The sequence below is a fragment of the Nyctereutes procyonoides genome, unplaced genomic scaffold, assembly GCF_905146905.1.
Source record: "Nyctereutes procyonoides isolate TBG_1078 unplaced genomic scaffold, NYPRO_anot_genome, whole genome shotgun sequence".
NCBI classification, from domain to species: Eukaryota; Metazoa; Chordata; class Mammalia; order Carnivora; family Canidae; genus Nyctereutes; species Nyctereutes procyonoides.
Window position 1 is genome coordinate 13,372,099 of NW_026575134.1, and position 23,283 is coordinate 13,395,381.

At 47.2% G+C, this 23,283-nt stretch overlaps 1 protein-coding gene across 1 annotated transcript in view; it reads right to left on the reverse strand.

Annotated features, from left to right (window-relative positions):
• The window catches only part of PIK3CG (phosphatidylinositol-4,5-bisphosphate 3-kinase catalytic subunit gamma), a 35,609-nt gene extending 12,671 nt beyond the window's left edge, over positions 1 to 22,938 (reverse strand). The window contains exons 1-10 of the mRNA XM_055300721.1: positions 22,830 to 22,938; positions 16,939 to 18,951; positions 13,910 to 13,975; positions 13,566 to 13,791; positions 12,090 to 12,193; positions 8,907 to 9,053; positions 7,123 to 7,213; positions 5,773 to 5,903; positions 4,668 to 4,779; positions 3,120 to 3,277 (exon numbers count right to left, since the gene is read on the reverse strand). Of these exons, the coding sequence (XP_055156696.1) occupies positions 3,120 to 3,277; positions 4,668 to 4,779; positions 5,773 to 5,903; positions 7,123 to 7,213; positions 8,907 to 9,053; positions 12,090 to 12,193; positions 13,566 to 13,791; positions 13,910 to 13,975; positions 16,939 to 18,939 (3,036 nt within the window). The 5' untranslated portion in view covers positions 18,940 to 18,951; positions 22,830 to 22,938. The remainder of the gene's footprint in view (positions 1 to 3,119; positions 3,278 to 4,667; positions 4,780 to 5,772; positions 5,904 to 7,122; positions 7,214 to 8,906; positions 9,054 to 12,089; positions 12,194 to 13,565; positions 13,792 to 13,909; positions 13,976 to 16,938; positions 18,952 to 22,829) is intronic.
• Positions 22,939 to 23,283: the final 345 nt, after the last annotated feature.

The following is a 23,283-nucleotide window of genomic DNA, read 5'->3' on the forward strand; positions in this document are numbered from 1 at the left end:
CTGCTCCAAAGGCTAATAGATGTTCTTGGGTTCAAATCGTGAGTATGCCTTGGTTTTGTGCCCTTTTGTCTGATTACAGCTTGCTTCTGAAGTCTATTATCAATATGGTCCTGGGCTCAACTAAATCTTTTGGAAAAAAAAGGAAAAGGGGGGATAAGATAAAGCAGGGCCTTCCTCTTTCAGTTTTTGGCCTTCTAGCCTCTGGCCCAAGCTAGGTGTGTTTTTCGTATTTGTAGAGAAGGCTTCCCTCACGCTTAACAAAAAAAGTGGGTCAGCTTTTCTCCACCCTCCCTAACAGGTTATTCAAATGTGCTGCGTGCATGAATTAACCTTACCATTCAAAATTAGCAGTTCGCTGGAAACGAGGACACCTTTGATTCAAAATGTAAATATATTACACCATCTCCTAGCCTGCCTAAAAATGGCAGCTTTATTATACAAGATCCTGCGGTGCTATTTAGAGAGTTTAGGGATGTACTCTCAGAGCTTGAAGGACCTCGTCTCAAAAGGGGAACATAAAACTAAGAAACAGAAAAGCTTCCGGAAGGCTTAGTAGTATGTTAAAAAAGAAAAAAAAAATTTGTTACAAGGTCTGAGTCAAATAATGAAAAACCTGCTGCTCATTTTTGTCAAGCTGGAAACTTTAGGAAGTCTGCGTATGTATAATTGTATACGTGTGTGTCTGTGTGTGTGTGTGGGGGGCAGCTTTTTTCCTGTTGTGAGTGGGGAACGTGGGGCAAAGTATGGGGGTGGGGGCAGACGAGAGGGCTTGGGGGGGCGGGCAGGCAGAGCTTGGGCCCTCTCCTTGCTGTTTTACCAGAACAAAGCTACTTTTTTTGTGTTCTGTATATTGCCCTCTTGCTTGAGGTCTCATTTCTAAGAGGGCTTCTCAACTTAAACGTTGTCAAAGTTAGAAGGCCTGTTGCTGTGTGTGTAATGCTGGAGGCTGCTGTGTATTGAATTTCGGCTGAGGTCCAGGCGCTGGGATGAGCATCCCACCTCTTCCATTCAGATAATCCCTAAAGATGGCACATGAAGTAGGTCTTCCCCAGGTCACTTTATAGAAGAGGGACCCAAAGTTCTGAATGCATGAATCCTTTGTATCACCTGCAGAGATTCTAAGTAGCAGGCCAGGATTCAAGCTCATTCGTCTGCTCCAAAGCCCAGCCTTCACCCACAGTACTGCTCTGGATCTGTGTGTGAGGCTCCAAGAACATGTATTCACCGGTGCTTAAAGAGTATTAGTGCTCTGAAACACAGACAAGCAAGGCCAGTGAATCTACTACACAGGGGCGTGCGTGCGTGTGTGTGTGTGTGGGGGGCACACCTGCCTAGAGGTCACTTAAGTGAGGGGGGTTTACATGCCTTGGAAAAGCAGCTTTGGTTGCCGAGGACAGAGAAATGGTCCCGGCCCGAGAGAACAGTGCAAAGGCTCCCTGCAAAGGTTTGATGCTTTGGATGGAACCTCTCTGTGGCCTCCCACATCCCAAGTTGTTTCTCATTAAAGCATATTTTGAAGTAAATGATAGAGAAGATTAAAGGGGGAGTGCTGCTAGGATTTTAGGGGTGGCTTGGGCACTATGGGGTCCACGCGAATAGAAGAGATGGGGGCAGGTGTTCTGGGGAAAACCGCTGACAAAAAGAAAAAGAACACATGCCCAGAGGCAAGGGGGGGCCTGGCAGGGAGGGCAGGTTCCCAGGCGCCTGCTTCCAAATGGCGTGCTCGCAGCTGGGCTTGCAGCTACTCAGATGAACCCCCTCCTCTGGGAGAAGAGAACTGAGTGTCCCCCTCTTCTTTAAATGGCAACATTCTTCCAGGGTTGGGTTTTTTTTTTTTTTTTAACCGTTAACCGTTTTCCTCTTCCAGGAAGTTGTCAAGATACACAATTTTTAACTTTAAAGAAAAACAGGACTGAAATGTGTCAAATCCCTGGAAATAGTCTGAAACCCAGTTGAGTTTACACAGAAACACCCCCCCCCCAAAAAAAAATCCTAAGACCATCTGGCGCCAGAGATCTCAGTTTCTCTGACAACACTCCTGGAACTGTGGGAGGGTGAGTCCTGTAATCAAATCGAAATCGGCCAGGAGAACAAACAAGTACAGACAGGTTTCAAAACAAGACGTATCCTGGTTCTTGTTCCACTGAGTTTCAAGGCCCAGGCCACCTCCCGCGGATAACAGGGGACTCAAGAGGAGACTCTGGAAGATTTGTTCCTGAAATGCCAACTGCAAACTGATCTGTGCTGAAGAGGCCTTAAGGCTGAGGGCAGGGGACGGGGTGCTCTTTAAAGGGGACCTGAGGCACACGTGCAGATAATCACTCTTCCTCTACTGATCTGTTTGTATGGGGTATCGTGCCAGTATTTTATGTAGCAATTAGCAGTCATTTAGAGTTCTATTCATTCACAGTTATTAAATTTGCAAGTGGGTATTTGAAATATTTGATAGTCAAAAGTGGATGGAGACCAGGAAGGAATGAAAAAAGAAAGGAGGGTGTGAACATTCCCCGGGAGATGGGTTGACCCATGTCAAAGCTTGTGTACACTGGTCAGCAGAACGTGCCAGAGCTGTTTGTACCACCTCTGGACAAGCTGATGGGGTTTCAAATGAGAGGAGAGACTGTCCTTGACACGAGTGAGATGCGTACAGGGCGTGGTGCAGCTGGAATGCCCTCTGTCGATAATTTGATAAATACACACCTGTAGCAAAAATTAAGAGCCGCTCACAATTGTTTGAGAGTCCTGAAAAATACAGGTAAAAATTTTGGCTTTTCTGAGGCCCTGGCTTGAATGGGGAAATGCACATTCAGAGGCTGCACCTGCTTGCTGGGCCTTCCTCCTTAGAGACCCTCTTCGGTACAGGGGCCAGCCTGGCCTTCCCTATTTGCCAGTCCCACTGGTTATGGATGGGATGCTTTCACTTGCTGTTTGCTTTTAGGTGGGAGGTTACTGAGAAGTGGCATTTTGCACTCGGGGATGGAGTGGAGGAAATGGAAGAGGAAGGCATGGTCAAGCCAGAGAGAGTGGGCGAGAAAGAAAGGCGAGGCAGGAGGGCTGCTGTGCCTGGTGGGCACTGTCTGGTCCGTGTTCTCGGAGGCGAGTAAAAGGAGGCCAATTACCTGAAATTTCTGGAAGTGTAGGCTTGTCTTCTTTCCCGAAGTTCCCATCACAAACAGGAAGTCTGGGGTTAGCACAAATGGCACTCTCTCTTTATTAATGCCCAGGAAACTTTTGTAATTCCCAAGAATGTGTCCAAAGTCAATATGAAATAGATTTCCTTAAGAGAAGAAAATGCCTGACATCATCACACTGGCACAATCGCTTGTAACAACACTCTGGTTTGTTTATTTCCTGAAACATTTTTTAAGTTGCCTGAAAATGAGCTATCTTGGGCGAGAGAGCTATTTTTACCCTGTTTTATCAGCTTGTGATATTTTTCGGCTTAGCAGGTGTGTGTAGTAGTAACCACAAAGCACTCTTTGAACCAAGTGTGTTTTTGATATCCTTCTGGTGTTCTTTAAATGACGCCAAATGCCATTAAAAAAAAATTCTCGGCTCGTCTCAGAATTATTCTTAGAAATAGAAGTCCAGACTCTCGGGCTAGTCTGTCAGCATTATGCCTGGGACTCTCTTATGCCCTTGATGTGACTCAGAATAGATGGAGGTTCACTCTGCTTGGGGGAAGGGCATTCACCGTTTACTTTTGAGTAGCACCATTGAAAAAAACCATTTTGGGGGTTGCCTGGGTGGCTCAGTGGTTGAGCATCTGCCTTCGGCCCAGGGCGGGATCCCGGGGTCCTGGGATCAAATCTGCATTGCGCTCCCCGCAGGGAGCCTGCTTCTCCCTCCGCCTGTGTCTCTGCCTCTTTCTCTGTTTGTCTCATGAATAAATAAATAAAACCTTTAAAAAATTAAAAAAGAAAAAAACCATTTTGAATCTCCTTTGAGTCCATGTTTACCATGGGCACTATTACCACTAGGATGGCCACCATCTCTTCTTGTCTAGATAGCCTGTATCATGTGCATGGTCCATAAGCATGTGAGGTCTCTTGGTTCTCACACAGAGCAGCAATTTACCCCAATATGGTGCCTTTTTTTTTTTTCCAGACTCCACTCTTAAATTGGTCCAAATTTCTTAGAGAAACATTTCCTGGAACTGCCACTCCCACTGTCAGGGAGGTCAGTGAACTCGTGACAAGGGATAGGTTAGGAAGGCAGAGCATTTCAGGGCGAAGGGCGTCTGGGAGTTCTTTTTGTCACTTCTCTGTAACATCTGACACTAGTGATCACACCTGCCCTCACCAGCTTCTGGGATGTGCCTCTATGCTAGCTTTCAGGCTGTTCTCTGGCTTTTCCTTCTGAAGTCTCATTTCTGGCATCTTCTTCCATTATTCACTCTCAGGTCCTCTCTGGGGTGATCACAGCATCTATGTCACTGCACGGTAATGACTTCGATGTGTGCTCCCACCTTGAACTCTGTTTAAATACTACTCTGTGCCCAGGGAGGGGGAGAGGGGGAGTCAGTACTAGTTCAGTGGGGACACTGTTGTGGTGGCATGGCAATGTGAATGTGTTTAATGCCATTTGCACACTTGAAACTGGTTAAAATGGCAAATTTTGTTATATGTATTTTACCACAATAAAACAATTATAATAAATAAACTCACCTGTCTCTGTGATCATAATATTGTCATTGTGCCTGTCGCCTATTCCCAGGACGAAGGTAGCCACACAGTAGCCAGCACAGGAATAAACAAATCTCTCCACAGCTGCCTGAAACTAATTAAAAAGCATCCAGATATTAGTTGTGTTCTAACCAGAAAAAGCAGCATGAATCTATGACAGCTGACTTCCAAAAAGGTACCATTCTGGGAACTCTTTTCAGAGACCGAGTCGGTTGCACCTGATTTCATTTAATGTCATATCTACTAAGTGCTGACTTTCTCATTGCTCTCCTTATATTTTAGGTGAAGATTCAGTGAATCACAAGAGCAGCAGGAGGAAACAAGAGTCAAAGAGCAACAGTTCATCAAAGGGCTCATTTCCTCTCCATGCATCGCTTGCCGACAACTCCACAGAACCCATAACCATTTCTCCTTCATTGGTGGACATATGTTTTGCTTGTGACCACGTCAAGTATGCACGGGTTCACAAATCTACATGTATAACAGACTAATAAATGCTGCTAATTATATTCCCTCCCCAAAAGGCTGCTAACCATGCAAATGAGAAGTGCTAATCCTGTGCAGCAGAACTTGAAATGACAGCCAAACAGCCCAACCACGCAGCTTGTGAAGGATGCAGCATATGTACTTCAGAAGGATGGGAGAACTGACATTTGCAGCATCCATAATTCACCGTTTAGATTAGAGGGCAGTGGGTAAATGAGAAATTACTTTATGGGATGTGTCGAATTTCCCAGGTAGGAAGGGATTCATACTGGTGACTAAAGTTTTCTGACCGACCAAAACAGACTATCATAAAAGGTGCCAACACATTATTTCATGGAACCAAATTTTATGCAAAGCATGGCTGATAATCAAAGGTGAAACAAATGCTCATGGCATTCTGGACAGAGCGCCTCCGTTTTAGGCAGATCTGCTGTGTCATACAGGAAGGCCCTGCCAGCCCCCGCTGCCTCACCAGTAAGGGATTTTGCCCAACGTCAGGAGGCACGACACTGGTAGATACTTTGCAGACACGAACCCATTCTTGCTACATAAATGGCAGGCTTGGCAGGAGCCTTCAGAGCTGGGAAGCGCAGGAGCTCACCTTTTCTTCAATAGCACATTTTTCTTTGAGCCAGTGATTCAGGACTTCATCTTTGAATGCGCCTGTGTTGCCCACTGTGCTTTGCTGAATTTTGGCAATTGTTGTGGCATCTTTCACAATCTCAATCATCCCTGTGGGAGGATGCACAGAATCCGGTGTAAATTGGGGCCTGATGCCTGACCCAGAGGATGAATGGTTGTGTGTCTTTGTTGACTGGAGGGCAGAGGGCTTTTCAACCAGGGGGGTATTTTTTTTTTTCTTTTAAAGATTGTATTTATTTACTCATGAGAGACAGAAAGGGAGAGGCAGAGACACAGGCAGAGGAAGAAGCAGGTTCCCTGCAGGGAGCTCAATGCGGGACTCAATCCCAGGGCCCCAGGATCACTCCCTGAGCTGAAGGCAGATGCTCAACCACCGAGCCACCCAGGCTCAACCCTCAACCAGGGGGCTGTTTTCCAGGTTTGTGCAGTTGGTTTTCTCAGGAGGGACAGGAAGAAAAGGAGAATGAGGTGGAAGTTTTGTGGGACATGCTTTCAGTGTCCCTGAGTGAAAAGAGGAAAGGTCGGGTTTGAAAGGAAAAGCATTTATGCATATGTGCTGGGCAAACTGCCTTTTTCTTTTTTAATCACAGGGTCAAATGGGAGTGGTTTTATATAGTTCTCGGTTCGGAAGCTTGAATAAAAATATGTTTCACTGAAACAAAACTGTTAAATGTCTATAAAAGCATCTAAGAGTAGAGTAGGTGCTGCACCTGGGTGGCGCAGTTAAGTGTCTGCCTTTGGCTCAGGTCATGATCCCAGGGCCCTGGGATGGAGCCCTGCATCACACTCCCGGCTCAGCGGGGAGTCGGCTTCTCCCTCTCCCTCTGCCCTTCCCCAGCTCGTGCTCTCTCTCATTCTTGATCACACTCTCTCTGTCAAATAAATAAATAAAATCTTTAAAACATGTTTAAAAAAAGAGTAGAGTAGGTAATAGCTTCAATAATGTGAATTCTAAGATATTAAAATAAGTGACAGATCTTACCATCTATTTTTAAATGTTATTTGTGAGAGAGAAGTTTAATGTGCAGTGAAACAAGTTACAGCTTAGACGTGGAGAAGTAAAGGGGAGGGGATGAGTTCTTACTAAAATCATTGCCATGTATAGTCACAGGATTGGAATCACACATTAGTGTATTTTCGACAGATCCACATTAAATCCAGAGTCACATGCACCAGTCTTGGAACATTTCCTTCCTTTTTATATGGGTTATGTTTGTAATTTTTCTGTTACTAAATGCCTACACTGGGGGACTCATGATCCTTTAAAGCAAGCTGAGGGGGATATTCATCTCCTGAGGGAACCACATACCTATTTTGTCGCCAGTTGAAATGCAACCATATGGCAGGAGGTACAGATCCAAAGATTCCGTCTCCCAAATGGATTCCATGATTCGTAGAATCTAGACATCAGACACAAAGGCATTTCCACGATAAATATATATTTGTTTAACGTATTTTTTCTTCTCCCTTAAAAAACAACCTGACAGTCTTACCTGGTAACACAAAATATGTAAGTTAAGGCAAACTTTCTAAGCAACACCTGTACTTTATCAGCGTGGTGCCCTAAAGTTCCCCTTCCTTGGGAGCCTCTTAATTTTGGTCTCTGAGATGTGCTCTGGGGAAGAGGATCAATGGATTTAGTGTGGGGAGAGGCTGTAGTCATGTTTCAGCTACTTAGATGTTCCATTCCAATTATGCACATTTGACCACCACACACAAAAAAATGTTCTGCTCTAACATTCTCACAGGTTTTTATCCATAAGACATTCTTGGGCTAAACCAAGGCAACACTAACACCGAAGAGAATGCTAGCTAATTTACTGAGTGCTGTCTTATGTCAATCCTTTGTGTTTACCCTATAACCTGAGTATGATTATTATTCCCATTCTGCATGTGGTTAGAGTAAGGCTTCATGAGCTTATGTAACTTGCCCTCACCTGCCAAGCAGCATGTGTCAGCCTCGAAACAAGTAAGTACATAAAAGGCGAGTGCAAACTTCCCCTCAAAATGAGAGGAACGACACAGTGATGCTTTGCGTTTTTGAAGCTCTTGTCTTCGAATAATTCAAAGGATTCTATAGGTTTATTGGAAATGCAACAAACCTTTAAAAGGTTTGAAGGATTTCTTTTTCTTTTTCATACTTCTGAGACAATATGCATAGTATTCTTGAAGAGAGAGCAAAAGGTATTATTTCCATATCAGAAATAAGTACAAACAGGGCAGCCCGGGTGGCTCAGAGGTTTAGCGCCACCTTCGACACAGGGCGTGATCCTGGAGACCCGGGATCGAGTCCCGCATCGGGCTCCTTGCATGGAGCCTGCTTCTCCCTCTGCCTCTCTCTCTCTCTGTGTGTCTCTCATGAATAAATAAATATTAAAAAAAAATAAGTACAAACAGAAACAGAATTGAAAACATGACCAGTTTTTAAATAAGCCACATTTAAATCAACGAGATTTGCCTATTTTAAGTAAACCACACTAAGATTAGAAATTATCTTACTAAAAAAAAAAAAAGGGAATTCTCTTACTTCTCTATTGGTGAGCTAGAATATGGAGACTATTACTTTACTGGTTTGCAAAGCCAGAAATGTTAGAAAATATGGAAAGCGATTAGCATTGATTACCATCCACCCTCTGTTCTAGGAAGCCATTCACTCTTGCTATTGAACTGCATGATTTCTGCAATCACCTGCCTGTTGTGTATGTGGATATATACCAAAGGGAAGTAGCTAAGGAGAGCACAGATATGTCTATAAATATGAATAAAGTGAATGCTAGGGGGCCAAATATGTCTATATTTTATGTTACCATCCTGGGAATGGGGTGACTAGAGAGCTTAGATGAGGGAGACATCTAGCTATATGGGAAGGTTGGGTGTGCATCTTCTCATGGATGGACAGAACTAGGATGCTCACTAGCTTGCACACCTAATGGTCCACAGCCAAGCTCCCCCAGTGAAAACTCTCTGGATCTTTAATCATTGTATGTGGACAGAATGGGGGGATGGGAATAGAATCAGTAGAAGGCATTTTTTTTAGATCTAATATGGAATTCATCTATCAAGTAACAAAAAAATTCCTTAAGGGTAGCGTACCTGTAAAATCAGCATGTCTTGGCGCAGATCGTCCCCGTGTTTAAAGATGATCCCAATCGTTTCATTTGATAGGGCTGTAGGGTCAGCACATTTAAACTCAAGCCATAGGGGCTTTTTCTTGGAGGCCATCACTTTACATTTTTCGATCTGTAAGGAAACAGCCGCATGTTTCCTACACATAATGAATACATACTGTGCAGATACAAATCCTCTTGCAAAGCATTAGTACAAACAGCCAGTTGGAAAATGATGTTTAATGATTTGGGTAAAATTACAGAAAGTGTTCTTACCAAATCTGCAAATGCCCTCTGAGAGCAAGTCATACGCCTCAAAGCAAGAGTTCTCAAACTGTGTTCTGAGGAACCCTGAGAGTCTGTGGAGGTGCCCAAGAGGCAATGGCAGGTCCCATCTTCCACATACCCCACTCCCACAGGGCCCTGGTACTCCCATGTGCCCGTTAATACAGAGCAACTCAGTCATTTACTCAAGCTCAACATACCCAGTAAACAAAACATAAAGCCACACCAAAGCTGATCATAATCAAATTGCTGGAAACCATGGTGCTAAAAAGAAAATCTTAATAAAGCAGCCTGGGGGAGAAAAGACATACATGTACAGAAATCAAAGATAACACAGGAGACTTATCATCAGAAAATATGCAAGCCAGAAGAAAATGCTGAAAGGGAGGGAAAAAAAAAGTCAACCTAGAATTCTCAATTCAGTGGAAATGTCTTTCAAAAATGAAGGTGGAATAAAGAGGTCCCCAGACAAAAGCTGAAAGAATTTCTAGCCAGAAGACTTGCAATATAAGAAATATTTGAAGGAAAATGATGCTAGATGGACACATGAACCTATACAAAGAAGTAGAGAGTCCCAAATGTGGTAATTGTGTGGCTAAGTATAAAAAAATGTTTAATCTATTTAATCAACTGTTAACTGTTTAAAGCAATTATTATTATTATCGGGCTTAAAACTATGTTGGAGTTAAAGGCATGGCAAAAATAGTACAAAGGATGGGAGGAGGGTAATGGAAGTATACGGTTGTAAGGTTCTTACACATATATGAAATGGTTTATCTTCTGGATGTTACCCAGAGCATGTGATATCGATGTAAGGACATCTACCTGTTTATTTACTTATTTAAAAGGTTTGCTTGTTTATTTTATTTATTTTTTTTTAATTTATTTATTTATGATAGTCACAGAGAGAGAGAGAGAGAGAGAGGCAGAGACATAGGCAGAGGGAGAAGCAGGCTCCATGCACCGGGAGCCAGATATGGGATTCGATCCCGGGTCTCCAGGATCGCGCCCTGAGCCAAAGGCAGGCGCCAAACCGCTGCGCCACCCAGGGATCCCCTGCTTGTTTATTTTAGAGTTGTGTAAGGAGGGACAGAGGGAGAGAGAGAATCCCAGGCTCCCTGCTGAGCACAGAGCCTGATGAAGGTCTCCATCTCATGAGCTGGGGATCATGACCTGAACTGAAATCAGGTCAGGAGCTTAACAGACTGAGCCACCCAGGCACCTCAAGGATAGATATTTAGATCAATAAAGTAGACTAGAGAATCTAGATATAGACTCATTTATATATATGAGTTGATATCTGACAAAAATGCCAAGATACTTCAACAGGAAAAGGTTAGTCTTTTCAACAGATGGTGCCAGAAAAGTTGGATATTTGATTCTTAAAAAAAGAAAAACACCTGATCTTTACGTCTCATTGTACACAAAAATGAACTCAAAATGGATCAAAGACTTACATGTAAGAGTGAAATCTGTGAAACTTCTAGGAAAAATATTTGTCACATTATGCAGTATTTCTCAACTTTGGCACTGTTGCCTTTTTGGGCTAGATCATTTATTATTGTTGGGGGGGGGCTATCCTGTGGATTGTAGGATATTTAGCAGCATCCTTGGTCTTTACCCACTAGATGCCAGTAGCATTCTCCCAGTTGTGACAGTAAAAAAAATAGCTCCAGACATTAACAAATGTGTGTGTGTGTATGTGTGTGTGTGTGTGTGTGTGCATGTGTTGAGGGGTGTCACACCTGGTTGAGATGCACTGTATTAAGCAAATGTTGCTTAGGACACAAAAAAAACAAACTATAAAAAAAGTGGTCAGTTGGATATAACCAAAATCGAACCCTCTGCTCTTAAATACACTACCAAGAAAATGAAAAGGCAGGCCACAGACTAGTATTTGTAAAATGTATACCTGATAAAGAATTTGTATCCAGAACATATAAGTAGCTCAAAATCAAGAAGGCAACCCACATTAAAAATGAATGAAAGATGAGAACAGAAACTTCTCAAAAGAAGATAACGAAAATAAGCACATCAGAAGATACTCAACATCATCCGAGAAATGCAAATAAAAGCCACAGTGAGATACCGCTTCACCACTGGAATGGCTAGAGTTAAAGATTGGTGACAGTAAGCGTTGACCAGGAGGTAGGACAACTGGAATTCACATACATTGCTGGTGGGAATATAAAACGGTAAGGTCACTTTGGAAAAACAGTTCGGCAGCATCTTATAAAATTAAACACACACGTACCGTGTCTCCGCTATCTGGCTGTCAAATATTTACTTGAAAGGTAAATGGAAAACAAATCGTATATCCCCCCGGGGGAATACCGCGCCGTCATAAAAAGGAACAGACCACTGACACACAGTGACACGGGTGGATCGCAAGAGCAATAGGCTAAGGAAAAGGATCCAGATACCAAAACCACATACTGTGGGATTCCACATGAAATTCTAGAAAAAGTAAAATGACATGACAGGAGCAGATCTGCTGTCTAGGCTGGGGGATGGAAGGAGCGAAGGATTAACTGCAAAGGAACGTGAAAGAACCTTTCCTAGAACACGTCTGTGGAAATGTTCTATATCCTGACTTGGTGCTGGTGATATACGTGGGTCAAAATCACATCGCACTGTACACGTAAGATGGACAAACTTTACTGTGCGTGAAGGATTCCTTACGAAAGCTGATGTAACACGAAGCGGATGGGAGACTGCCTGCCTTTGAGGCTCTGAGTAGCTGGCAGTCAGGGAAGGCCTTGACAGGAGCCCTTGCAGGGACTTTCCAGCTTCTGTGGCTCGACACAAACGTTAGCTTTGCACTAACGTGCACCAGCAGTTTCAAAACACAAAGACCACTTGGAGATGTGAAGGTGATACCTACCACTAGTGCTCCTGCCTTCAGTCCAGGATCATACGGCACTCGAAAGCTTTCTGGGAGATTCAAATTCTGCAGGTTCTCGAGCTTCTGCTTAAGTTGTGAAATAACTGCAATTGTCAAAAGCGCACAAAAGTTACATGGGTTTGAGAAATAGCCGATATTACCTGTAACATTTCCTGAGGCCACATCTCTTTACCACGTTCTACCCATCTGGCCTGGTGTGGAGCAGGAGCACAGGGTGCAGGGTTCTGTCTTTGAGGAACCCACCATAAGAGATGGCAAGATAAGTCAGGCTTACTGTGGGGGTATATGGCAGAGCATAGAAGCTTTTGAGCCAGTCAGGTAGGGAAAGGATATTTTGAGGGTAATGCGAAGGCATGAATACTGTCATTTTCATCCCAACATGTGAAACTCTGAACTGCCATGTGGTTTGGGGAACGGACATGTAAAGAACATACAAAATGCCATTCAGTGAGGGTTCTGTGTAAATGCTTTTCAAAAGAGGAAGTTAGATTACGTGGAGACAACGTGATGGCCTCAAAATTTAACTTAAAATTTAATTCAAGAGTTCTTTAGAATTCTAAATTCTAAGGTTGAAGATATAGGATGAAAATTACTTCCTGGATAACATATTAGGGGCCAGTACAAGCGTTTCCCTTTCTTACTTACAAGGCAAATAAAAGTAAGGTGATTATTACCATTCTTAATTTTTAGCAGAGGGCATTATTGGTATATTGGAAAAGAGTTAAAGGGAGAAAGTGGAAATTCAGAATATTTTCAAAAGTTTAAAATACTGTCTGAGTATGTTAATATGTGTCCTTTAGGGGCCACAGTGCTGGAGGTAGGTATACAGAAATGAATAAGAAATATCCCCTGGTTTCAAGGCGCATGTAGTTTACCAGACCAGAAAGATGTGTTAATGACCATAATAAAGTATCAAAACTCAAACCTATGGGAATACAGAGAAAGAGTGATTAATTTTCCTAGGGGCAGGAGCAGGATTTTTTAGGGCTAAGAAGATCATCTTAGAAACGACTTCCGAGAGAAGGTGTATATATGTATGTGTATAAGTACACAAATATATACAGATTTTTAAATTAGCTTCTCAATAAAATTACATACATTGAAAGTGAGGAAGAAGGTAAATATTTGCAAATCACTACTCTCTGAGTGTGTGCAATTGTTCTTAAAGCAATGCATCTTACAGTGGCATAATGCTTTTAAAATTTTTCGAAGAGTTGAATGTCTCTCATCATAAATTCATCATTTGTGTGTGCACATGTATAGTTCAAAAAAATATGAACCTGAGAAAGGAGAGCTTGAAATTTGCCTACTCCACGAAGACAGAAGATGAAAGAAATCTGCTCCTGGCTCCCTTTAGGGAGGCGAGACTCGCCTTCCTGAAGGAGAGGAGTCCTCACAGGGCATCTGGAGAGCAAGGCCTTTGGGAAGCGAACCAAGAAAATACAGCCACTGTACCTTGGGAACTGACATCGTATTTTTCAGCAGAGAGCGATTTGATATCAATGGTGACCTTCTGTAGCATCTCAATCACTTGAACTTGTTGAGTGAAGTCGTGCAGCATGGCAGTGCCGCAGCCCCTTAGATAGGCTTCCAGAAGCACGGCGAACCTCTGCTGATAGTGCCTGGACTGGGCTATCTCGCTTCTCAAGAACCAAAACAAGAAATGACCAATTCTTTTGTTCTGGGGGGTGGGTTGGGGGGAAGGAGAAGAAGGGTGAAATCATGGTGACTAATGCTCTGTCAGTCAATTCTTGCTAACTGCTAGAATGTCACGCTGCCACCAAAGTGTAAGTACTTACTCTTAAGCCACGCTTCAGCAGAAATCTGGCGAGGGCGCTGTCATGATATGGTTCAAATTTCACAGCCTGAAAGGAAGAACACGTGGGCGCTTTGTAGGGTTGCATTTTGTGTTGGTTAATCGGGAAAAGGGAAATGGAGGAAAAATGCTGTCTGTCTTATTGGGTCTTTTTCTGGCTGGGGTGAGGAGAATCTTACCAGCCACTTAGGTCCACCCTTTGCCTTCGAGGACACTTTGGGCCAGAGTGAACCGCTTGCTTAAGGACTGGGATTAGAAGCCAGAACTCTTGACTCACCGTTATGTGCTTTTGATAACTTCAAAGGTGAAGCAGGAAGGCTTTAGCTCCCATTAAGGACTTACTTGATTTATTGGAAGGACACAGGGGACACATGGGGGTGGCCATAACAAAATCTACAAAAGCGGAATGTTGAAGAGGTTGTTGGAAAGAAAATGGACAGTGGAGATAAGAGTACACGTAAGGAAAAAAATATTTGTTAGATGTGAAGATCCTAAAGATCCCATGGCTCCCCTTTTGCTCAGGATGCGTGTTGGGCGTCCCGCTGGCAGGTCACTGAGCTGCCTCACAGGCCCTTACGCCCAGGCCTGGACCATCCCCACTGAGCGATTACTACCCCCTGCCCTGCTGCCGTGTATACAGAGCTTTTTGTCTGAAGAATCTCTGATTTTAGATGCTCCTTTGGGTTTTGTAGTTTTCATATCACTTGGCTATCTCAGGGAGACTGACTTGGGTGGCAGACAGCTCCATGACTGAAGAAAAGGCACTGATAAAATGTAAAAAAATAACTAAGAACGGTGGGTGTATGAATATCTGTTGTAACATTGCTCTGTCTTTGCAGTAAGTCTGCTAACAGCCGCAAGACTGGCAAGTAAGGGGCATACAAAGTTATAGGGTGGATGTCACGTGTGTGCGTAAAGAGAGGCTTAAAATGAAAGGACTTAGAGCATATTCCTTTTATAAATAGAAAGGGCCTATCTTCCCCCTCCTCCCAAAGACCCAAAGAAATTCCCATTCCACTTTATGTTTTCCGGCCCATGAGCTTCTTGGTACAATTTCCAGTTCTAACTCTGGTCTTCCAGCTGGGAAATGATTAGTACTGATATGATACTATGTCATTTATCCTCATGCTGTCAGAGGTGCTTCGGATGCTTGTGTGCCTGCAGCCGCCAGGAAGGTCTGAATTCTGAGAATGTGGTTATTAAGCCACGGTACTAACTTCAGAATCAGTTGTAAGTTTCTAGATCGAACGTGAGTCTTTCTGACCTTATTCGTGTTTCACTTCTATAAACACAGTGCAGATCTCAGCCAGGAGACCATTTTAATCAGGAATGAGTCATTCAGCCATATCTGAAAACATCTCAAGTAGTTTTACAAATGACGGCTCTTTTTCAAATTTATGACCACAAATGCAATGTTAGTATTACTTACTGACCTCTTTCGTTTAAAACATTTCCAAGAAGAACCCTATTTGCTTTCCAATTCTGCAAAATTCACTTGTGAGACTGACAATGAAAAAAAATAATTCATCGGTGAATTAAATTTCATTAATTGTCCTTTGTGCTATGTCAGTGTCTATCCTGGTGGGCAGAGAAAATAAATATGAGGTACAGTGAATAGATGAAGACGAAGGTCGAGTGTAATGTTTCAAGTATCTGCCTGATGAGAAGGTAAAGATTCAGAGTTAAGGGTGAGAATATCCAAAATGCTCATCAGAAAACTCTGAGGCCTTCCTCTAACGATAGATCATGATCGGACAGTTTAGTGTCTGACACTTAGCCTAAGTCCTAAAGATCTCAGATCAAATGTCACTTACTCAGAACTGTCCCTGGTTTCTTCCAGCTAAATGAAGTATCCCCAGGACCCCTGCCAATTGTTTTCATAATACTCTGCAGTTTCTCCCAAAGCATGTGCACAATTTGTTATTAAATATCTGTTTGCATGTGTATGCACTCACTGTCAATCTTCTCCGTGGCACCACAAGCTATGGGGGGGGGGGCGGGCAGAGACGGGCTCTGTTGTGATCACTGCTCTATATCTAGCATCCAGAAAGGGGTTGTGGGGGGAGGAGGAGGGGGAAGCGCTCAGTACGTGTTGTTGAATTAATGAAGGGACATGTCTGCGCTCTAAAATAAACATTTCTCTTCCAAGTCCTTTACTTCCTCTTCCTTGGTAAGCAGCACAATACGATCTGGGAACTGCTGTGGTGTGCAGAACTGTGCCCCTTTTTTCTTCAACTTCCTAGGTAAACCTTAGGCAAATCACTTGGCCCCTCTGGACCACAGGCAAAGAAAGGCGTGAGAACCAGAGTGGAAATCCTGGACCGGACCTGTCCAAAGAGAGGGGCTTTCGAGGCGCCACCCCAGACACGGACGTGTTATCCTACGGATTGTGATAAGCGTGATCAGAGAGGGTGACCTTTGCTCTCCAGGATACACTATCCTGACCCTGGAGAGATGCAGGATATTGGAGGCGGTGAAAAGAGCAGGGCCTGGAGGCAGACCTCCTGGGGTTGGGTTTCTGCTCTGATGCTTTCAAAGTTTGTGACCTGGAGCACGTTACTTAGACTCTCCGGGCCTCTGTTTCCTTACACATAACACGCAAACGTTAATCTGACCTCCCTCATAGTTGTTGGGAGAGTTCAGTGTGAGAATACAGGAAAAACACGCAAATGACTTGGAGCCTTGGAGTCTGGGCACAAGGGAGGTACAATAAATCGCATCTGTCTCTCACTCGGTAAATGAGAACAAGGTTCTCCTGTGGGGCCAGTTTGCCTAAAAAGCAAAATTACTTAGGTCTTCAAAAATGCTTACTGGCAACCCCTCCAAGTGAGTAAAAAAAAAAAAAAGTCAGTGGGACAGTTTACTACTTTTTTTGACGTCGCTTCATCAGGTCTGTGACTGATTGTGACACTGCGGACAAAGGGCATTCGGCAACTGAGTGGGGTGTGCCCGTGTACATGCAAATAAACCCTCTGAGGAGAGTGCTCCGGGGAGCACGCCAGCATCCCCTACCTGGACCAGCTGCAGCAGGTAATGCAGGACATCATCGTCCTCCAAGCTCTCCAGTTTCTGAACTGCGATGGCTCTGACGTTCTCATCCGAAAAGTTGCAGTCCAGGAGTTGCATGGTTAAGCCCACGTCCAAAGCGCTTTGGTCCCAGACCTCCCGCCTGGCCAACAGCTGGTATGTTTTGGCCACGATCTCTTGCTGTCCCCATTTTACGGAGCTAAACAGCTTAGGATAGGCCTTTGGATGCTTGAGACTTTCGTATCGAAAATGCCAGAGCAATTCCTTGTCCTCGGCCGTGAGAGGGTTAAGTGGATCCGTGGCTATGATGGCCTCCAGCTGCTTGCGGAGCTGGTTGGGCATTTCTGCTCGAACCCGGTCCCCTTCGGGGTCAGGGGTGGGCCGATGCTTGGGCAAGGCTATGGGGTGACAGTAATTGTCCAGAAGAATGGAGATGGACATGGAGTTCTCCTTGTCGGGGTTGGTGGCCGACGTGAGCTTGTCGGCGTTGAAGCTGCCCTGGTCCTCGCCCTTTCCGGAGATCTGCCACATGTGGAGCACGTACTCCCCGCGGCGCAGCAGGAAGCGGTGGTCTATCAGCAGCAGGTTCACGTAGTAGAGGAGCTGAGCTTTGCCCCTGGCCTCGGACGCGGAGCCGGGCGCGTCGGCCGAGGCCTTGGCGGACAGCGTGGGGGCCTTGCTGCAGTAGACCTGCAGGTTCAGGAGGGCCCCTCGCGGCAGGTCCTTGATCTTGATGCTGAACTCCAGCCACACGTTCCAGAGCACCTCCTCGGTGAAGAGCTTGGGGCTGGTTCTCCTCTGGCAGAGGACCTGCTGCCCGTGCTGGATGTTGGCCTCCACGAAGACGGTGAGGTCGGCGTTCCGGGGCAGCACGGGGATGTCGATGCCTCGGATCTTGACCCTGAACCTGCGGTCGCAGTCCCACAGGGACACGGTGAACACGCTCTCGTGGTCCTTGCCGTGGATGGTGAGCTGCTCGTGGTAGCCGGTGGCCCCCGTGCAGTCGTCCACGAGCGGCCACTCCTCCTTCCTCACCTCGTCCAGGGCCGGGTCCGGAGGCGCGTCGAGCACCAGGTGAATCTCCTCTCCGTTCTTGAGGCACTGCCTCACCCACTGGAAGTTCTGCAGGGGCGTGTCCCCCACCAGGTACTCGTCGCGGCCGCACACGCGCAGCACGAAGTCCCGCTCGCTCTGGCCCTCGGGGATGCCCATCAGGGCCTTCTTCTTGGCCATCTTGGCGAAGAAGCCCCGGAGGATGGCGCCCGGCGTGTCGTCGGCCGACACCTTGACCGTCTGGCTGGTGGTGCCGCGGTGGATGACGATGAAGACGCAGTTGTTGGGGATCCTCTTCCGCAGGTAGTCGGGCAGGGGCTTGGACGTCACCCACGGGTGCATGGCGTAGAGCTCGGGGTCGCGGCCGGCCACCTCCAGCACGCGCGGCGTGAGCAGGCGGCGGCGCGTGAACTCGAGCTCGTTGTCGTGCACGTTGCTGAGGTCGGTGACGTCGTAGCCGATGAGCGCGGTGAGCTGCCGCTGGAAGGCGCGCGTGGCGGCCGAGGGCGCGCGCCGCTGCACCACGTGGATCTGGCCGGGGCTGCGGTGCAGCAGCTGCCAGTAGCGCAGGCAGTCGAGCGTCTGCACCACCTGGTACCGGTCGTAGATCTCGTACCACTGGCCCTTCTTCTGGTAGAGCAGCACGAAGTGGTCGGGCCCGAGGCGCTGGTAGAAGTCGGCCGCGGCGCTCGTCTCCAGCGCGCGCAGCCACACCTGCGCCTTCATCTGCTCCACGTTGCCGTGGCCCGCCACGTGCAGCAGCGCCGTCTCGGGGGCCTTGCTGCTGCGCTGGCTGGTGGGCAGCACGAACTCGATGGGGATGAGCTCCATGGACGGCAGGCCGGCCGCCGGGCCGCGCGCCTTCATCCTCCGGCGCCGGCGGCGGTGGTCCTCCCTCAGCACCACCGGCGGCTCACGGCCCTGCGGCTCCATGCCCCGCGCCACCTGCGGGCCGACAGCGCGGGCTGCGTCACGTCACGCGGGGGCTCGGCGCTGGCGCCTGCCCCGGGCGGGCGGGAGAGAGCCCGGAGGGGGGCACGCACGTGGGGGGGGTGGGGGAGGGTGGGGAGCGGGGGCCCACGAGGGCTGGTCCCGGGGTGGGAGTGGGGTACCCGGGGATGGGGAGTGGGGGCCCACAAGAGCTGGTCCCAGGATGGGAGCGGGGTACGGGGGGGGGTGGTGGTCAGGAGCGGGGTACCCGGGGATGGGGAGCGGAGGCCCACGAGGGCTAGTCCCGGGGTGGGAGCGGGGTACCCAGGGATGGGGAGCGGGGACCCACGAGGACTGGTCCCGGGGGTGGGAGAGGGGTACCCGGGGATGGGGAGTGGGGGCCCACGAGGACTGGTCCCGGGGGTGGGAGAGGGGTACCCGGGGATGGGGAGCGGGGGCCCACGAGGACTAGTCCCGGGGGTGGGAGAGGGGTACCCGGGGATGGGGAGTGGGGGCCCACGAGGGCTAGTCCCGGGGTGGGAGTGGGGTACCCGGGGATGGGGAGTGGGGGCCCACAAGAGCTGGTCCCAGGATGGGAGCGGGGTACGGGGGGGGTGGTGGTCAGGAGCGGGGTACCCGGGGATGGGGAGCGGAGGCCCACGAGGGCTAGTCCCGGGGTGGGAGCGGGGTACCCAGGGATGGGGAGCGGGGACCCACGAGGACTGGTCCCGGGGGTGGGAGAGGGGTACCCGGGGATGGGGAGTGGGGGCCCACGAGGACTGGTCCCGGGGTGGGAGAGGGGTACCCGGGATGGGGAGCGGGGGCCCACGAGGACTAGTCCCGGGGGTGGGAGAGGGGTACCCGGGGATGGGGAGTGGGGGCCCACGAGGGCTAGTCCCGGGGTGGGAGTGGGGTACCCGGGGATGGGGAGTGGGGGCCCACAAGAGCTGGTCCCAGGATGGGAGCGGGGTACGGGGGGGGTGGTGGTCAGGAGCGGGGTACCCGGGGATGGGGAGCGGAGGCCCACGAGGGCTAGTCCCGGGGTGGGAGCGGGTACCAGGATGGGAGCGGGACCCACGAGGACTGTCCCGGGGTGGAGTGGGTACCGGGTGGGGTGGGGCCCACAAGAGCTGGTCAGAGGATGGGAGCGGGGTACCGGGGGGGGGGTGGTCAGGAGCGGGGTACCCGGGGATGGGGAGCGGGGGCCCACGAGGGCTGGTCCTGGGGTGGGAGCGGGGTACCGGGGGGCTGGGAGCTGGGTACCCGGGGGTCGGGAGTGGGGTACCCGGGGATGGGGAGTGGGGGCCCACGAGGGCTGGTCCCGGGGGTGGGAGAGAGATACCCGGGGGGGGGGGTCGGGAATGGGGGCCTATGAGGGCTGATCCCGGAGAGATGGGTGTGGGGTATTGGGGGGTCGGGAGTGGGGAACCAGGGGGTCAGGAATGGGGGCCCACGAGAGCTGATCCCACCGCTCAGTGTCTGGGTGCCTTGAGCTGTTGAAGTAATCTCAGCACCTGTCCACCCCCCCCCCCCCAGGGGTCAGCCGGGGTTAGGAAAACCTCAGAGGGTGGAGGTGAGGCTCAAATAAAGTAATATCCTTGTTCGGTATGGGCGACAGGTATATGGGGGGTCATTCATCATGTCCCTTCATTACATCTGAAGGTTTGATTTTTTTAAAAAAAGATTATATTTATTTATTCATGAGAGACAGAGAAAGAGAGAGAGAGGCAGAGACACAGGCAGAGGGAGAAGCAAGCTCCACGCAAGGAGCCCGATGTGGGACTCTATCCCGGATCCTGGGATCACGCCCTGGGTGGAAGGCAGGCGCTCAACTGCTGAGCCACCCAGGCATCTCTAAAGGCTTAATTAAAGAGAGAGAGAGAGAGAGAGAGAGAGAGAGAGAGAGATATGTGAAGCACTCATCTCTACAGTCCCTAACGGGTTATAATGGCTTAAAGTTGGTAATCGTTCATCAGCACACTGGAATGAATAAACGAGCAAGATCATGCAGTTAAAGGACAGAGTTCCAATCTACAAGTTGCACCATGAGATGTTGAAACCGCCCCACTTTGAAAAACAGGCCTTCGACTTGTTTCATCTTTGTTCAGTCTTACACTTCTCCTTGGGACCCAGACACCTCACCCAACGCTTCACAGAGAACGCTTCACATTCTCGATTTTTCAGACTGTCTGGATCAGGTTTCTCCTCCCTAGCCAACTTCCTGTCTTTTCTTTTTTTTTTTTTAAGGATTTTATTATTTATTCATGAGAGACTCAGAGAGAGAGGCAGAGACACAGGCAGAGGGAGAAGCAGGCTCCCTGTGGGGAGCCCGATGCAGGACTCAATCCCAGGACCCCGGGGATCACAACCTGGGCCGAAGGCAGACGCTCAACCGCTGAGCCACCCAGGTGCCCCCTCTTTTCATTTTTTCCTTTCTGGTTAGGAAAGGTAGTAATTTCATTTGATAATATTAAAAAAATGCCACAGTCAGTGAAGCTGCAAGCAAGAACATTGGCAGATATTTACGTTTTGGGATTGTGAAATGTGTACACATTCCGGCTGTCATTGCCACATTAAGGCAGTATCTTAGAGGAGTCCCCCCGGGCTGTACTCTTCTAGTATGAACATTCAGATATTTTTGACTTTGCACCAATTCATTCTATCTGCTCTGCCTTCGATAGTGGAGAAGCCACAGGATGGAAGGAAGGATTTCTGGACTCCGGAGACCTGCTATTTGGACCCCAATCGATTATTTAACTTCTTTTTTTTTTTTTTGCCCTCATATTTTTCATCTCTATAATGAGAATTCATAACTGTATTCTCATCAGCTCACTCTTTCCTCAAATCTTTAATAAGTACCTACCCTTCATAGAGCAGTTCAGTTAAAATGTGACAGGATGCCATAGGAATCCCTTCAAATAAATACTAAAAATATTAAAATTGAAATACAAACGAGGCGCTTTAATATTTAGTCTCAGTACATGGTAAGATATATTCTAAAGAAGAACCAAACCTTGATATAAAAATGAACGTTTCAGAGGCTATCGTTTACTCTCTGAAATGACTAATGTTAGTGAGACTCATGACTACTTATTTCCTTAATAGCAGACCATTTGATATATACGAAAAAGGAGAGTTTGATTAAAAGATAAGAAAGACAAGTTTCATTAGATCCAAACTTCCATTCGAATCTTGACCTAAACTTACTTTTAAAGTCAGGATTCCCTCTCTTAAAATATTATGAAGTTGTATTTAGTAAAGACATGAAATCAACTGTCCCAAAGGACTCTCCCCTGCAGCTGTTAACTCACTGTTTGGTCTGTGGCTACACTGTAGAATAACTGCCAAAGAAGAGAACCGTAAGATGCATTTATATTGACATCAAGTTGGACTAAAATAGGTCCAAGTTTAGGCAAAGTACAAGTACACAGCAACAACTTCTGCCTCAGTGATCCCAAGCCATCTCACAAGCTACAAGACGCAGAAGAAAACGGACCGGCTAAATACTCACTGCTTTCCTTCATGGCCGTGGCTAAGCAGCTTTCTCCTCTTAAGAGAAGGCGTCAGGAACACTGGTAAGCCCAATAAGCACTAAGCATGCATTTGGAAGAAGGTGAAGCCGGGCTGGCATAAGCTCCTGTGCCCTCCCTCTTCCTCCCAAACAAAAACAAAAAAAAGGACAGATGCACCTGCAGAGCTTTTGCCGGGGCCTTGTGGATATCCACACGTATGGGCTGCACTAGACAATGAAACGGAGACATTCAGTGGTGGTTATCATCTCAAGAAGCGACAACCATTCCAGATAAAAATATTCTAGCTGAGACGGAAGTGTCACTATTTCGAGTCAGACCCAACAAAGGGGATAAAAAAAAAAAAATAGAAGGAAGTAATACCTGATAAAGCAGCGGAGGTGATGATGCTGAAGGATCATTTGTTTAATTTTTGAAAACAAAACAAATTCGAATCTACCCAGTGTAGCCTCTAAACTCTTCCGCTTTTCTGGGTCTCCCTTCGTATCCAGATGCAGAGGAAGTGTTGCAGTTACCAGGAAGGAAGTTTTAACCAAGTTGATTATACGTGTGATTGCTCATTTTAAAAGTGTCAGAAATGCATTTCCTGTTATAGCACAGAGTGAAGCACCAGAGTGAAGTGTTTACCATATATATATTCTGCTCTGTGAGTGAACTTTTTTAAAAGGGGAGAGACTGAAACAAATTAAAATACACATTCGTAAGACATAAACACACGAGACGTACTTTTTCTAGGCTAGTTCTTAGAAGAAAAGGCCTAACAGCCACAATATTAGAGAGACAACCTGGTAGGAAGATTTCAAGAGGCAAATGAAAC